The 17644-nt window shown below is 42.3% G+C and overlaps 1 protein-coding gene across 10 annotated transcripts in view; it reads right to left on the bottom strand.

The window, feature by feature from the left end:
* CADPS (calcium dependent secretion activator) overlaps positions 1 to 17644 on the bottom strand; it is a 459608-nt gene that overhangs the window by 256030 nt on the left and 185934 nt on the right. For all 10 annotated transcript variants that reach the window (XM_077858238.1, XM_077858239.1, XM_077858240.1 and 7 more), the window contains exon 4: positions 1193 to 1273. In XM_077858238.1, the coding sequence (XP_077714364.1) occupies positions 1193 to 1273 (81 nt within the window). The remainder of the gene's footprint in view (positions 1 to 1192; positions 1274 to 17644) is intronic.

Genomic DNA, 17644 nt, shown 5'->3' with positions numbered 1-17644 from the left:
CAGCAAAAGCATTAATAGTATGAACACTTAGGTTTAGCCCTCAATAGTAAGACGTAATCCCAACTCTAGAGAAATCCTTTCTACTGGAACACTCAGACATGTAAAAATATAGTCACCATTCAATGAACTGTTATAATAAAGGTTTATATGTGGTATGAAGAAAGTGTAAGAGTTAGAAGAACTAGCTAAGCTCTTAGAGAAGGCGTTTTAAGTTGCATACCAAAGGCTGAGCAAGAGGGTTTGCTCAATGGAGAAGAAAAAAAAAGATCACTCCAGTGGGTACAATGTCACTGAGGCTGGAAAGGGCCTGTTGGACTATTCAGAGAGAGACATTCTCTGTAGCAAGAATGGGAAGTTCTAGTAGGAGAGTTATGGGAGGTGAGCCTAGTAAGAAAGGATCTAGTCTGTGGATTAGGAGCCTAGAATATCATTCTGAAGAGGTTAGATTTTGTTCAGGAGACAATAGAGCAAAATACTAAAGCATTTTGAGGCTTTAACATTTTTGTTAAAACATTTTGTTAAAACATTTTGAGATGTTCATGCATGAGTTTTAGAAAGGCAACTGTGTGAAGGATAGATAGTTGAGTGGCAGGTATGCAGACAAGAATATCTACTAGGAAGCTATTGTGAGATCAGGCGATGAGGATGCGGGACTGAATCAAAGCACCAGCAGTGGTGCTGGAAAGCAGTCAAGAGACCTGACCCACATTTCAGAGGCAGAATCAATGATCTGGGTGGCTGAGCATGCAGTGTTGTGGGGAGGAAGGAGAAACTGAGAATGCCTAGGAGGTCCCATCCATAGAAAATGACAGAGAGCACGTAAAGAGGAACCAATATAGGTAGTTGTGTATGGTGGGAAGGAGAAGATAAGGAGCTAGATTTTGAACACATTTAACTTGAAATGCAGGGGAATATCCAAGAGGACATGCTCAATAGACAGAAATCCAAGGCAGGGATTTGGGAGAAAGGGGAGGCTGGACTTTTTTTGCTGATTGGAGTATGGTAAATGTATATGCTATCTCTGGGAGAGCCGCTATGAAAAGGAGAGTTGAAAACCCAATCATGTGATTGTTCTCATCTTTCTTCCGCTCTGCTTCCCTATTTTATCTTTCCATGGCCCTTAATAATCAGTGTGCTTCCTGTGTAGGATTTTGTCCTGGTCCCCCAGCAAATGTCCCCAAAGCTTCTTTACCCTGGCTATTTGGTCTGCCATTTGGAGACGTCCATCCAGCTCTCGTCTGATCTGGGCTGCTTGCTCATCTGGATTGTCCAGCTGCACAAAAACACAAATACAGAGAATTTCAGTTTGGATCACAAAAACCAATGAACTCATGACTTTGCATTTTACATGCCCCACCCACTGCCCATTGACATATTTCACTAAAAGTTAAGAATCTTGTAACAGACAAACCCAATTTGAAGGAAATGATAAGATAAACCCTACCACGTGGTAGGCATTTGCTAGGAAAAACATTTGAATGAACTTGCACAAGAATCACTTTGGAACTACTAGGTAGCAGTACTTCTAATGAGGACCCAATGAAGAAAGTGTTTACATGACAGAAATACAAGGAAGGAGACAGTAATATAACTATGAGAAATGTGTGGAGCAGACATAGTGCTTATCTATAGTGCCTACATGGCATATATTCTATGGCTGTCCCACCTCTAGACCATGAGAAACTAATCAATCATTGCATTCCTTCTCACTGAACCCTAAGACTTTCTCAGCTATTACTCCACATGGCCACTACCACTGACTTGGTGTTGGTATCTAATTGAAATCTAGCCTTGTCTTCTCTATAGTTAGAGCTATTAGGGTATAAGAATCAGCACACCTAAACATAAATAAACCTGGACAACTCCCTAACTTCTCTGATTTTCCCATGTATAAAATGAAGGGGTTGGTTACATAATCTCTATCCTTATCATATCTTTAAAAGAGACTGGCGGGATCCCTGGGTGGCTCAGCGGTTTAGTGTCTGCCTTCAGCTCAGGGCCTGATCCTGGAGACCCAGGATTGAGTCCCGCGTTGGGCTCCCTGCATGGAGCCTGCTTCTCCCTCTGCCTGTGTCTCTGTCTCTGTGTCTCTCATGAATAAATAAATAAGATGTTTTGAAAAATAAAAATAAAAAAATAAAAGAGACTGGCAAACATTTCTGTAAAGGGCCATATCATTAATACTTTAGTCTTTGAGGGTTGTAAGGTCTCTGTTGCAATGACCCAATTCTTCCAATAAAATATGAAAACAGACATAGACAATACATAAATGAATGAGCATTCCTGTGTTCTAATAAAACTTTATGTGCAACAACATGTGGTAGGCCATAGTTGCTGATCCCTGCTCTATTTTCTCTTTATTTCCAAGCAAGCCTATGTTATACTTTAAACTGTAATTGAGTTTGTTCTGTTCAGTAATTTATGAGTAGTTTTATTCATGAAAAGCTTAATAAATAGGGAAAGTGGCATTCAAATAGAATGGGTTTATTCCTCTTTATAGTACATATTAACTTACAACAAAAAGTAGCTTAAAAATATCTGAGTTTTCTAAGCCCTTGTCCTTTAAAAGCCATTTTTATTTAGAAATTTGATAATAAAAACCCATATCTAGAGGCACCTGGGGTCAGTCAGTTAAGCATTCAACTCTTGATTTTGGCTCAGGTCATGATTTCAGGGTTGTAGGATTGAGCCCTGTGACAGGCTGTGTGCTCAGCAGGGAGTCTGCTAAGAGTCTCTCTCCCCCTCTGCTTCTCCCCTGTCCCTCAACCCTCTCTAAAATAAAAAAAAAAATAAGATAAAAACAAAACAACCCCCTCCCCAGATCCATGCTTAAAAAACCAAGAATCTCATCTGGTACAAAATGATATAGCAAATAAGTTATTTTTAATATGATGTAAATAAGAACACCAAAAAATTTATGGTCATACTTTTGAAGCGTCAATAGTCTTTTTAAAATGATGTATGTATGTATGTATGTATGTATGAGAGAGAGACCAAAACATGAGCAGGGGCAGGTGGCAAAGGCATAGAGAGAGGGAGGGACTCTCAAGCAGACTCCTCCCCAAGCTCAGAGCCAGTTGCTGGGCCATCTCATGAGATGAGATCATGACCTGAACTGCAACCATGAGTCAGAGGCTTAACCAATAAGTCACTCAGGTGCCCCTTGGTTTGTTTTATAAAACACGTAAAAAACTGTCTAGCTTTGTGCCATGCATTTTTATCATCCTCTTCAATTCAGGAGTTGCCTTATCTTCTCCTTTCCATAGTTTTGAGGGGCAGGACTATGTTCTATATCACAAAGACTAGATTGCAACTTTTGGCCATATATTCTAAGGTAGCACTTCCCAAAAATGTTCTGCTAAACAACAATCTTATTAAATACTCTAGTAGAAAGGGTTCCAGAAGCATGGTCAGTTGAGTTCTGGAAATGCTGTATCAAAATACACAGTCTCTGAGAAGTTCTGTGGTAAAGAAGTCTGCTAGACTTTGGTCAACTTAGTTATTCTACGATTTAAATTTAAATTTTTATTTTTTGCACCATACAATACCCAGAGAACTAGTTGGAAATACTTTTCTACATGCATATAAAGAGAACCAACTAAAAGCAGTTACGCTGCTGCCCAGGGGGTCATCCATCATAACTTCCCAACAGGCGCTCATGGGAAACATGGTAGCCTCCGTGTTGTTTTTAAGTGCCAATGAACTGTCTTCATTCAATTCCCTTGGAAGTCCAAGGCTTCTTTAGCTCCAGGTGCCAACCCACTGGGAACACTCAGAAATGTGTTGTTGAAAATACATATGCAAACGAAATGTATGACTTCTTCACTGAGAAGCAACAAAATGATTTGGCTAGGGGCTAAAGTTGGCAATTCTGTCAGAAGATATGGTGTTCAAGAGGTTAAAAGTGAAACAAGGACGATCCTTGGGTGGCTCAGCGGTTTAGCGCCTGCCTTTGGCCCAGGGCGCGATCCTGGGGTCCCAGGATCAAGTCCCACATCGGGCTCCCAGCATGGAGCCTGCTTCTCCCTCCTCCTGTGTCTTTGCCTCTCTCTCTCTTTTTTTTTTTTTTTGCCTCTCTCTCTCTATGTCTATCATAAATAAGTAAGTAAATAAATAAGTAAATAAATAAATAAATAAAAAGTGAAACAAGAAAACACCGCCCAATAGAACCATCCCTGTTACTAAATTTTACATAGGCATCTGGCCTCATCAAATGGAAATAGAGACAGCAGACAATGCCAGCAATGAAGATGAGCACGCTAGATCTACACTATCCTTCATTCATTAGTTCATGTGTTCTCTCATTTACTCATTCATTTATCAGACTTTTCTGGAATGTCTTGATATGCCAAGATACTGGAATACAGAAAGAGTAAGATAGACTTAGTCACTGCCTCCATGGAGCTTAGCAAGAACAGATAAGATTATTTGAACATCTAGGGCACAAGAGAGGAGACTAACATTTATTGATGTGTATGTCAAGTCCAGGCATCCTATGGCCTATATTTCAGTCTTTTCTAAAAGGTTTTTTAAAATTTTTTTTTATGATAGTCACACACACAGAGAGAGAGAGAGAGAGAGGCAGAGACATAGGCAGAGGGAGAAGCAGGCCCCTGCACCGGGAGCCCGATGTGGGATTCAATCCCGGGTCTCCAGGATTGCGCCCTGGGCCAAAGGCAGGCGCCAAACCGCTGCACCACCCAGTGATCCCTTTTCTAAAAGGTTTTAAGAAATAGGTATTAATGTGCATTCTTATGAAAAGGACTCTGGGGTCAGGAAATGCTTCTCCTTCCTGAAAACTTACAATACATATGAGCATGATTAAGTGTCTGAGCAATTCTAGAATAAATAAGCCTATTTTTTTTTTTTTTTTTTTTTTTTTTAAATAAGCCTATTGAACTGCATTTAATTTAATTTTCACACAATTATTTCACTGAAGAACATTCCACAGGGCAGGCTGGGAAGTTTCACATGTGAAATTACTTTATGCAGTAGGTACCATTATTACCCCCATTTTATAGGTGAAGAAAAGGAGTCCCAGTAAGGTTCAGGAACTTGCTGCAGTTCACACAGCTGGGCAAGTGGTACGACCCATTGGAAATGGAGTCTGTCCTGCCTCAAACTGAAGCTCTTTTGCTCTGCATTATGCTGGCTTCTTTCTTAAGTGCCTTGTTTGGTTTCCTAATCAGTCCTGACAATGAACTAACTCAGGGCTCTTCACTCTGTTCCTTCTATACATGGAACAGTGTAACACATAGAGCCACCACCAGGGGACAGAAAAATAGCTACTCTTCCTCACCTGGCATGACTGGCTGATTGCTTCTGGAAAGCGATAGCAGTGCCAGAGCCCTTCCCAAGAAATGAGAGCAATTAGTCTGTCCTTATCTTGGCTCTGCCCCCAGTAGCTGTGTGACCTTAAGCAAGTTACCTAACCTCTCTGTGCTCCAGGTCTCTTCATCTGAATAATCAGTGTAATAAATCTACCAAAATACTGTATGTTGGCAACTTGAATTTAAATAAAATATTAAAAAAAATTTAAAAAAATCTACATAAAGCTACCATGAGAATTCACTGAGACACCAGGTATAAAGTGCTCAGCCCAGTGCTGGGCATACAGTTTCCTGAACAAGCCCTCAGGAAATGGTGTTAAACAAGCCCACGGTGGCTGTACTTCTGACATGGGCCACAGTGGGGTGTCAAAGATTCAGAGGAGAATGTGCCAGTTGGGACCTTGTCCCTCTGTGGTGTGGCTGTGGGGGTCCTGTTCTATAGTCCTTGCCCTAGAAAGGAAGGGATCAGGGGCTCCCAACTTTGGAAAAATTTCCCTGCTTCCCAGTATGGTTAACATTCTCCAGGGTCAAGTCCCTTTGCCCTGTTAGGCTTTAATTAGCAGGAGTGACCGGAAGGCAGACACTGCTGCCTGACAGCTAATGATCTGAAGGGAGGATGAAAAAGGAAATGCAGCCAAAGCTCCCTCAAACAGCCTGGCATGATAGAGAAGGCCATCCTCGATTGAGGAGCTTGACAGCCCCACTGTATGAAATCCAAAAATATAAAGAGGAATCAAGTAATTACCTTTTCAAGTGCTGGAAAGAAAAGCCAGAGAGTGAGCTTCCATGGAAACGAGGTTCTGTTTACTGCACTGGCCTTTTCCACCAAGGAAAGGAAAGATCAGCTGGCAAACCAGGCCAAGGGCAAACCTTTCCGTTGACAGCTCATTAGGGTTAAAATATGTACATGTGCATGAAGGCTCTTTACCTAATTAGACAAATAATCTTCCTACTAGCAGAGGTCAAGCAGAGGCAGCATGGCGGTTGTCATGATTTCCCTGCTAAGCAAAGGGACTATTTCCCCGCACTTTTCTTTTAAAGTGATGGGGAGCTGAGTGCAGCACTACCTAAGTGCTGACAAGTATCACCTATCTAGAGGCTTGGGCTTCTTTCCAGCTCATGGCTGTGCCCCTTTAGTCCATGCAGAGGCAAGGACGCAGACCAGCATTGCTGTTGGCCTGGTTTACACCTGTAGGAACACCACACAGCAGAAGACACAGGCCTGAGAACAGGGTGGAGGGGAGTCTGGGCCCAGCTATCCTACTCCCTGGTTCCATGACCTTGTCAGGTTTCTCAACCTCAGAGCCTCAGGTTCCTCAGCTGCTATGTGGGCCTTCCTTTTCTCTTGCAAGGCTATTGAAAAGGCTAAATGAGATAATATGTGGCATTGTTTCAAGGGAAAGGAGGCCCACCTGGATCCAGATCCTGGCTTTGCAATTTCCTTCCTCAAAGGGATTGAACAAGGGACCCAAGCTTTGGTGGTCCGGGATAACAGAAGAGATCTGCCTCAGTGTGTTCTTGGGACTGGGTGAGATGATATGCATGCAAAGCATCTAGCATGGGGCTGGCACATAGTAGGTCCTATAGTTTAGAAAATAGTTTCTAGAATTATCCCGATTCTAGGGTGGACATTCATTCATCAGATGTTAACTCCTCTCCCTGCCCTTCATGAGATTTATGACAGAAGCAAGACACAGGGCCGGGGAGCTCTGGTGCGGACAAGAGGAGTCCTGTTCTGGTCCTTAATTTGCCCGTAGCTGGGGAACCTGGGGCCAAAGTCATGACTTCTCTGTCTTGAGTCCCTTCACCTGAGAAATGACAAACCTCACTATTATGTCCCAGGAGTCCCTGCAAAGTCTAGACAAGCATTTCTCAAAGGTATATTCTGGGGACACCAGCCCTGCAGAGAAAGGGGTGTGTGGCCCCTTAGAGCTGGCTCCCTCTCTCCCCTTCCTGGAGGGCAACAGGACCCATCGGTGAGATGGTAACCTAGTGCAGCCCTGCATTTCCCATACTTATCTGACCCTGTGTGTGATATGTTTGAATATCCAACAGCACACTGTGGGATGTGCTCACCTAGGCAATTCTCCTGTGTGCATCATTTTTCTCATGTCCATGGACACATCCAGTTTTTTTGGAAGGAGGAGACAGGGAGGAAGCAACCCCACTATGTAAATGGATCTCTATGTCTGTTTAAGAGGGAGCCAGGTGGGAACACTCTGTCTGACTTCTAGGGTGATGAGAGAAATCATCACTGAGCCCGGGTTTGGAATCGCCTCATTAGCCCGAGAGGCCCTGGAGGATCAGCCTTGACAGGAGACATCCCTGAGCATCAACTTTCCCTATGGATGCCTGAATTCTTTGGGCTGGCACCTTACGATGATATGGGGGCAAGTCCCAACTCTGGACTCTTCCAAACTCATCATTATTATTGCCGCAAGGCAGTCTCTAGTCAAGCAAGAAGAAGACATGATTCAAACATGCAGAAAATTTAAAGAGAAACAGGCAGATTACTTTATGCATTATTTGAATAATTGCTCTACTTTCTGGAAAAATCTGTGGTACTCAGGCTCAGAACGAATGGAGCAACTTCAGCCTGAGGACTACAATGAAAATGATCCAGAAGTATGGCTATGAGGAGCACTGGAGACGGTGTAGTAAGCTCGAGCCGGGTGTCGGCCCTGCGGAGGTCCGTGGCCTGTCGGACTCCACATCCCCCCTCAGTAATGGCACTGGGCTCCTCGCTGAGGCCTTTGGAAGGGTTTGTTTTCTCTTGCTGCCAGGTGTTGGCATATATGCTGTTTCCCATTCCCGGAACATTCTCCCTTTTCTCCTCCTTGACTCATAACCACTTCTTATTCTTCATCCTTCAGCTTGGCAGCAAACTCTTCTCTGACCCTCCAGACTTGGTGAGTTTCTCCTGTCAAGCTCTCCCAGCACCATGCACCTCAACTTTTTTTTAAAGATTTTGTTTATTTATTCATCACACACACACACACAGGCAGAGGGAGAAGCAGGCTCCATGCAGGGAGCCCGACACAGGACTCGATCCGGGGTCTCCAGGACCAGGCCCTGGGCCACAGGCAGGTGCTAAACCCCTGAGCCACCCGGGCTGCCCTGCACCTCAACTTCTATTGGCATTTTTCACAATTATAATTTTACAAGCACTCCTGTGATTGGTTGATGTTTACCTACTACATGGTAAGGTCCATGAGGGACGGGATGTGGGTGATTTTTTGCTTCTCCCCGCGTTCCCAGCCCCTACCATGGAGCTGAACACATCGTGGGCTCTGACAATTGCCAACTGACTAAAGGACTGGGTGACCCAACGAGGGAAAGTGACCTGCCCACAGTCACACAATTATCAGTGAGAGAGCTGCGACCCATTTCCCAACCTGCCAACTTCTAGCTTGCTGTGTTTTGCTGTTTAGTAACTATGTCCTGGGAAGTGCCATTCTCTGCAGAAATTGGGAAAGACTGACCTTTGCAGGCCTGACACCAGTTATATTCCTGATACAGCTTCTTAATCCTGGGCTTTGGGGGCTTGAGGCAGGTGGGCCTGTCTGGGGCAGCGGTGCAAGCCACCTGCTGACCTAGGTTCAGTGGACCTTTTTTTCCCTGTTTTTCTCCACTTCCTTGCCTGGCCCTTTGGTTCCCAGGGATTAGTGTCTGAGAGGGAGGCTTCCAAAAGCTACTGCAGAGGAGGGCAGAGGCACTTCCCTATAAAGCACTCCGATCAGCTGGCACAGTCCTCCTTTTCTCCGCAGCCTTGTGTTTTTTTCTCCTCCTTCACAGACAAACTGCTCCAGCAAATGCTGCCCTCCTGGCACACTGCAGTCTGGAAAGTTACAGCCAGGACAGCGTCATCCCCCTCCAGGGGATGTGCCCAAGCTTCTGTCTCAAGAATGTACTGAGGTTTGGACCGTGGCTACTTCACTGCATTCAGCACCTGGCTGCCACCTCCAAACTCCTTTTCTGCTGACCTGTCTCCCCTCCGTCCACCTCTGATGACGCTGTAGAATGTGGTCTATAAGCACTCCCCCTCCACTATGCAGATTCAAATCCTTGCCTTTCTACGTTGAGGCCGAGCAGCACTGAGCAATTATGAGACCTCTCTGAGCCTGAACCATTAATTTTTTTCAACTCCCTTAACTCTAAGATGGCAAAAATAATGATAATACATACCACATGGATTGATGCGAGGTTAAATGAGATGGTATGTGTATGACCCTTAGCAGGATGCCTAGCATGCCATCATTTTCAGAAAATCTCAGTGGCTATTAGTACTTGACATTCTGCAGGCTGCATAGCTCATCCTGATGCAAATTCGGATTCTAATAACACTTAAAGGTGGCAGACCAGGTTTCCCCTGCTTTGAGGAAAGAAACCAAGTTTCAAAAGATTAAGTAGTTTGCCAAGTAGTTTCCAAGATAATTGGCCCTTCGCAGAAGAGACAGGCCTTAGAAAGTAGAGCATGGATTTTAGAATCAGAAAACCTTAAGATCAAACGCAGCCTCTGTCACGTACTCAACTATGTGACCAGGGCCAGGGCACTCAAACTCTCTAAGTGTCTGTACCTGTAGTGTTAAAGTAATACCCTCAGAGGACTATTGTAATGATGATCATAATAGACATTTTCACACTGTAGGGGTTCAACACAGTGCAGGTTTATTATTCTATTTTTATTACTGGGGGTGGATCTCGTGCAGTCTGCAGGCTTGCCTGTGATCTGTCTTTGCTAGGGCTCTGTTCCAGGGTTATTTCTAGAGAAAACGTGGAATTTGGTGTTCCGTGCATATTCAATTATATTCTGTTTTTATAAAAATCACCCAAGGAGATAGTACCTCATCTGTTGAAGAGTTACAATAAGATCATTAGTGTCTTTCTTTGCCATGTCTTATTTCCTCTCTAAGAGAAGACCTTGAGTAGGTCAAAGTTCCCATCTAGGGAGGTACTTCTTCTTGATTACAAAATGCAGGGTTTAGTTCCCAGAGTTTGCCAGCCAATAAGAACATCCTCTGCATTTGAGTCACCAGTTTTATGTCTTTGTTGGCTTCTGGCAATGCAGTAAGTATAACACAAGGGCTCCAAATGCAGTGATTCTCTGAGCAAACAGCAAATAAATACATAAAAATACCCCAGACAGAAAACCAATCTATTCCTTTATGATCTTGCAGTACTCATCCAGTCTTTTCCCATTCTCACCCGGTCCTGGAATGACCTCCTCTCTCCTTCCCATTTCAAATGTGACATGTCGTTCAGGATCTCGTTTCAGGCCCTCTTTCTTCAGGGAAGCCCTCCTTGACTACCTGAGCCATGCATCAACCTGGCTCTATAGGCACTGCCAGCCAGGCCAGAACCTAAACCTTCTATCGTGTCACACATCTCAGATTTCCTTTCCCCACCAGAATATCTATAGGGGCACAGTGGTCAGACACCCAGGAACTGGAAACAGTCAGATCTGGGCTAAAATCTTTGCTCTGCCACTTACCAGCTCTGTGACACTGCATGATATGTGGAACTCTGTCTTTGCCTCTTCTCCAAAGTGGGAGTCCTAATAGTAACAATGCCAACAGCAGAGGCTTGTAATGAGAATGAAAAATGGTACTTGTAAAGCATTTAGCATGATACCCTGGAGAGGATGCAGGTCTACAAGTTCAAGGCTATAATTTAGTACTCCTGAGGCCAGAAACTGGTTTTTATCCACGATGAGGGACACAGCTGTGTGGTTTTTTTTTTTTTAATGGATCATCTTAATAATCTTCACAGCTGGGGTTGGGAGATGGTCCAATTCACCCGCACTATCCCGAGGACCCAGGGAAACTGAGCCATTCAAAGAAGAGTGGGCATTATCTTTCCGGGTGGGTGTGTGGCAGCCGAAGCTCAGGGGTATTTTCTGGAGCAGGTGGTTTTGTGAAGAGAGGATGCTAGGAATTAGATTGACTTATCCCTTCATCATTGTGCAGTCACCTTCTAAATATCTCTGGAATCCACCTATTCTGTTTATCCACTTCCCCAGGCCAGGTTGCCATTGGCTCAGTTCTGGACCGCTGACCTGTTCACCTGCAACCTCTCTGACATGACAATTCTCAATCCTGGCTGCACGTTGAGATCACCTGGGGAAGATGGAAGGAAATTTCAATATCCAGGCTGAAACTGGACCAGCTAAATCAGACATTTGGGTTAGGCCTGGGCATCAGCATTTTAAAAAATCTCCATGTGATTCCAATGTGTAGCAAAAATTGAGAACTTCTACCAAAAGCCAGGGGTTCTGAAACTATGGTGCACCTGAGAACCAACCACAGAACCTGTGAAAACACAGAGTCATGGGGCTCATCCTCAGAAAATTTGGATTTAGTGGGTCTGGGGTAAGACCCAAAAAAGCGCCCTTCTAACAAGTTCCTGGGTGATGCTGAGGCTGCAAATCACACTTTGAGAACAAAGGACTGAATCCATGCTCAGCTTCTATATCCTGCTCCTGCTTGAGACCTGTCAGTAATGCTTCATTTTCCTTGCACTAGGAGTCCAAGGATCTTCTCGAAGCCTAGGGAGCTGTTACCATCTGGTTCCTGCACAGCATTCCAGCCTTATCTTATCCAGGCTCAAGTCATTCTGTGCTGCTGTTTCTAGATTCTCAAACATGACATATTTTTTCATGGCCCCAGGCTGGTGCACATGCTTTCCCTCCTCCACCATCTTCCTCTGGGGAACGCTTTCTTGCTAACCCAGCTTTGAGCCTTCACATTGCTTCCTTGGGAGCCTTCTGGGCCCCAGGCAAAGTCATTTCCTCTAGGCTGCCACAGCATCCTGAACTTCTTCTTTTATTGCTTCGATCACATTTGCATTATTTGCTCCCTTATGTGTTCTCTGTAAGAGTATAAAAGCCTCCAGGGCAGGGACCTTGTCTGTCTTATTTGCTATAGGATCTGCAGTGACTGATGCATGGTAGGTGAGCAAGGAATGTTTGCAGAACTAAATTTGAGACGGAGCTAATATTATCTACTGGGCTTGTTTTTATGAGTTTATAAGTTTGTCCAGGCACTTAGTATGGTTTCTGATGCCTAATAGGTGCTCAAATCATGACCTAAAGAGAAATCTGAGTGCAAATGGTTTAGACTTATTAAACCCTTGTTGAATGTATGACTAACATTGAGTATTTAAGTGCAGAAGTGGTAGAGAATGACTGACTAAAATGCTGTGAATAACTGAGGCGTGAATCAATTAAAGTCTTGAAGCCTTAGTTTCCTCATCTTAAAACTGGGAATATTAATACTCATCAATATCATTTAAAGCATATTCATTAAACACTTGTTTTGTAACAGGCATTGTGGTTTGAGCTGTGAGAGTGGGACAGACACAGACCTGCCCTGTGTTTGGGCCCACAGGAAAGCTAACATATATTGGGCCCACAGGAGTTTGGGCCCACAGGAAAGCTAACATATATTGAATCACGAGTGCTTATGGTGGCCTGGCACCAAAGCAAGTGTCTCATTCATGTCCTGTGTAATCCTGAGATAAATATTACTGTTCCAATCAATGCTGCTTTACAGATGAGGAAGCTGAGGCTCAGAGACATTACAGTAACATCTCAGAGAAAGCACAGAGCTGGGATGTAAATCCAGTTCTGTCTGAATCCAGAGTGTAAGGTTTTTAACAGTTCACTGCTGTAATGTTTGGTGGGGATAACTTTCAAAAAAGGCGGGTTATTTTCCAAAATTGGTGAAGTATTGCACAAATGTAAATTATTATTTTCATGGTCATTAGCCTTGAATTTAGTTTTTACTGATTTCTGAAATCCTATTGAGGCAGCCAATTTGATGGAAAATGGTCACTCTTTCAAAATGAGCCCCAGGAGATTTTGACATAAATATTATAGGAAATAAAATGCTTTTTTGTACTGTTAAATAATTTTTCTATCACACCACTGAGTCATGATGAAAAGCAATTTATAACAGGCAAAAATAATGTGCTCAACAAGAAATCCAGAAAACATCCAGTGATGTCTAAAATACCTCTAAACACTAATAAAATTGAATGCTTTTGCTAAAAATGCCCACTCTTTATTTTAAGAGGAAGTGAATTTTGTTTCCAAGTATTGACAGGGCAGTATAAAAGTTACTCACAGGGACAAAATGAAATAGAGTTTTCCAGCTTTAGTGAATGTGTATGTATGTTCACACAGGTGAATGTATATGTGTATAACAGAGATCTTGAGCAATAGAAAACATTTAGAGCTGTAAGTCAGAGAGCTGTTCATGTCGATTAAAATTGAGGCAAAATAGTATAATTTACAGGGCACATGAGAACTGTCACACACACCTATGTTTCCTTTGAGTGGCACGTCACAAATGCAAGTCGTGCTTAATTTCTAGCCCCAGGTGGATCATTACACAAGTACCTGGTAGAAATTGGGTCTTTTCATAAGTCTACCCACATATATCATTATCTCATTTTTCCTGCCCTGAAGAGTGTGTCTATCCTGGTGATACCATTGTTTAAAGCCAAAAATATTTATAAAAAGGTGTGTTTCACCTTGATTAAGACCTGTCAAAGAAACAGTTAGTTCGTGGTGTCAAAGTCATAATCAAGTAGATATATTTTCTATTAGTTATTTAAGAACTATTGGTGGGCAAGAGGAGGAAGTAGTCTTTAAAAAAGGAGTGAGGTCCCAAATTTTCCAATAGATAGGAGAAAAGAAATGATTTAAAACACTAAATTACATTGTCAGCATTTATTAAATGCTTTCTGCTTGCAATATACTATATCATGTGCTACAGATGAGCAAAGGCATTAGAATATCTATTCTGATACATGTGACAGTTCTTAATTTATTTATGGGAATATATGAACACCTACTCTTGCCATATTCTACAGGTTGGAAATTGTTGGGGGGATTTGGAAGTAGAAGACTTTGTATTTTTGATGAAGTTGAGGTTGATAATTCCATGTCAATCATAGCAAGGATAATCGTGTTATACTGAAAATATGATATTGAAAAAGTAAATTCAAAAGGAGGAACAAATTCATCCAGATAGCCTAATTTATTCCTTGATAACATTAACCCTGAAATCTCAGAGGCTTAAGAACAGTGGTTTATTTCTTGCTTATTCTAATGTTCAGTGTGGAATGTGGCGGGGGGGAGGAGGGGGACTCTGTTCCATGTAGTCACTCAGGGACCCAGGGAGATGGAAGTACCACCATTTTGTGACTGTGCCATCTCAACATGTGGCTTCCAGGCTCATGTGACAGGAGAATACAGAGAATAGAACTCATGGCCTGTTTGCTGGAATTTGTCATATGGCCCTAACTATTGCAAGGGAAGCAAGAAAATACAAGGGAACGTAGAGAATATTTTGTCTCTGTCAGAGAAAACAACTAGGGATTCTGGATAAAAAATAGGAAATATTATAACAGAAATTCTATTTTGAGTATATGGAAATTGCTCAATATTATAGTTTACCTGACTTGTCTGGACAATTCTATATCAATTCAAATTAACACAAGTGAACATGGTGTAACATAATTAAATTTTCATTGTAAAAGGAAAATATGGCTGTGGCTGAGGGCGGAAATTAAAAAAAAAGTACTCTCCTCTGAGAGAAAAATCTGCAAATAAAGATTATTTTAGGCAGTATAAATTAAAAGAATATTGGCTGAAATACACAATTCTGGCACTAGAGAAGTGCAACTCAAGACGCCCCTAGGGCCTCATAAGCTAATTTATTTCTGATGTACTTATAATTGTCCAGGCTAAGAAACACTTTGAGGGATAGACCACCATCAAGACAGATGATTTCTTGTCTCTTGAAATTTTATTTGCAATTCAGACATAAGACTAATTCTCTGTGAAACTGTTTTTAAGATTAGATAGTTCATCTACTGATGTTGCCCCTTATTTGCAAAAGCACCTGAGTTGGATTTCCCAGCAAAGGGAATGCTTTATAGGGCCTTTAGAGAAATAACTTTGTAGCAATTGTAGTAAACTTTATCCCACCTCATAAACTATCTTAAAATCTCTAAGGAAACAAAATTTAGCCAAGAACCTCAATTTATCACCTTCAAAAATTAACTTTCCCAATTCATAACAGGGACTGTGTTTTTAAAAAAGCAATATCAAATATATGTATCAGGTCAATAACCTGCTCTTTTTATGTTAGAATTCCTAGACACAGAATTGATTTGCAAAATGGTGCTTCTCAACAAGATGTTTGTTATATTCTAAAGCAAGAGAGTGGAAAAATACATTTTTGAGAAATGGCTTTTAACATGAAGTAAAACTCAAATGATTTTTAGGTTAATTGCTCAGCTTGTGCCTGACATAAAATGGGTGTTCAAAATATATTTATTGAGTCCTCTATGTAACAGCTAACTCTCAATATTCTAAGTTAATCTATGTGCTTTTTTTAATTAGAAAATTATCTTCTATGTTTTTTATCATAATTATGGTCATCACTAGCAACTCTATTGACTAAGAAATGACTAGATCAGCTACCTATTCATTATATTTGACAAAAATAAGGGAACAATCTAAAACTGTACAGTTTGGAGAAAACGAGATACCTAAATAGATATGAATACCTTTGAGTAGTTGAAAGGACTGTACTGAGATTATTGTTGTTGTTCATGATGTTTTACCTCCCTTGTAAGTCTTGTAGCATTCTGCTGACATTTCAGCAAAATGTGTACTCCTCTAATTTCTTATTGTAAAATTCTGCCACAGAGATATCAAATCATGATGCCACAAGGTCCCCACAGGTTTCAGACAGTGTTTAATTGAGTCTGTCTCTACAATTTGACATGTGAAGTTGGGTTGGAAATGGCTGATTAAAAAATTTGGAGTCAACATATGCAGCCAGCCTGCATGGAACAAGATAACGCCCCGGGTGACAGCCTGTGGCTTTGATGTAGGACAGTTGGAGCGGATCTTACACTCCTGATAGGAAGTCAGACTGCTGCACCCAGCAAGGAAAAAAATTCTGAAAAATTCATAAGCTTCCCTATCATTCATAATTAATCTCTAAGTCAACAAGCACTGGCAATTTATACTGGCCAGCACTGGAGAATAGCCAAACATTGGAGCTATACCTTGTCCTGCAAACACCCCCTGAAATGATTCATTTCATCTCAACCTTTGGTTTCTTTTTTTTTCAACCTTTGGTTTCTTATCAGGAAAGCAGAGCTGCAGAAATTCAGGAGACGGTCTTCAACATAAACTGGGATATTAGCCGGCATAATTTATAGGGTGAAGGCATCAGTTCTACCCATAAACAGGTGTTCTAGGAAAAGGTTAAGGTTCCACAGAGATCCAGATTGGGATTTTTCTGACAAACTCTAGCATCTCTATAGGCCAGTGATTCTTAGCCAGATGGTGAGGTGGGAGTACTGTTGCCCCTCACTCCCACCCTTTCCCTGCCCCGGGAGCATTTGGTGAAGTCTAGAGACAGTTTTGGTTGTCATCATTGAAGGAGAGAGTGTTAATAGCACCTAGTGGCTAAGAAGCCAGGGACCCTGATAAACATCCTATGATGCTTAGGACAGACCCCACAACAAGGAGTTATGCAGCCCTAAATGTCAATAGTGCTGAGGTTGAGAAATCCTGCTGTAGACGTTTGACCTCAGGCAAGAAACATATTTGCCCTGACAACATTTGATTATGGAGGCAAAGAGATGCTGCCAAACTGACATAGAGGCTTAGCTTGATCGTGTTAATCCTCTAGCTGTTAAACATTTCCCAATATTACCAGCTGGGCTGAGATCTGAAATAATTTGAGGAAAGAAAGAAGAATGGGAATTGTAGCCGTTCATGCTGTGGTTAAGAAATTTGTTCGAGAAGGTGCCAGGTTCACAAGACAATAGTCTGGACAGGTATTTGTGGAACCCTGCTTTAGAGGTTATTTCACGGAGACATGTAAAGCACAGAGGACGGCTGGAAGCTTGCCGGCAGCATTCTGAGTGTCTCAGCTCCACCCGGGTGTGGTGCGTGCTCCAGCTACAAGCTACTGTGTTCCAGCAGGAAGCTGCAGCAGCGTCCCTGGAAGCACACATTTTCTCTAACATTCTGCCAGGTGTATTCTGGCCAAACCATATTCACAAACCAGGTCCCCAGCCTTTTTCTCAGAGGGTCAGGGTGATGCAAACGTACAACCACCAATCCTTGATTTAAAATCCAGAGGTGCTTCCCAGGACCAAATCAGAACACAAGAGGTAGAAAACCTAGGGGGTGGGAGAGAAGTAGGGTAAGGAGGCGGGTGTTTAGGTAGGTGATCCTTTGATTCCTTCATCTAATTCACCTTAAGATGAAAGTAGAAAAACTC

The sequence above is a fragment of the Canis aureus genome, chromosome 19, assembly GCF_053574225.1.
Source record: "Canis aureus isolate CA01 chromosome 19, VMU_Caureus_v.1.0, whole genome shotgun sequence".
Lineage (NCBI taxonomy): Eukaryota > Metazoa > Chordata > Mammalia > Carnivora > Canidae > Canis > Canis aureus.
The sequence above is the reverse complement of the archived record's forward strand: the minus strand, read 5'-3'. Positions and strand labels throughout refer to the sequence as shown.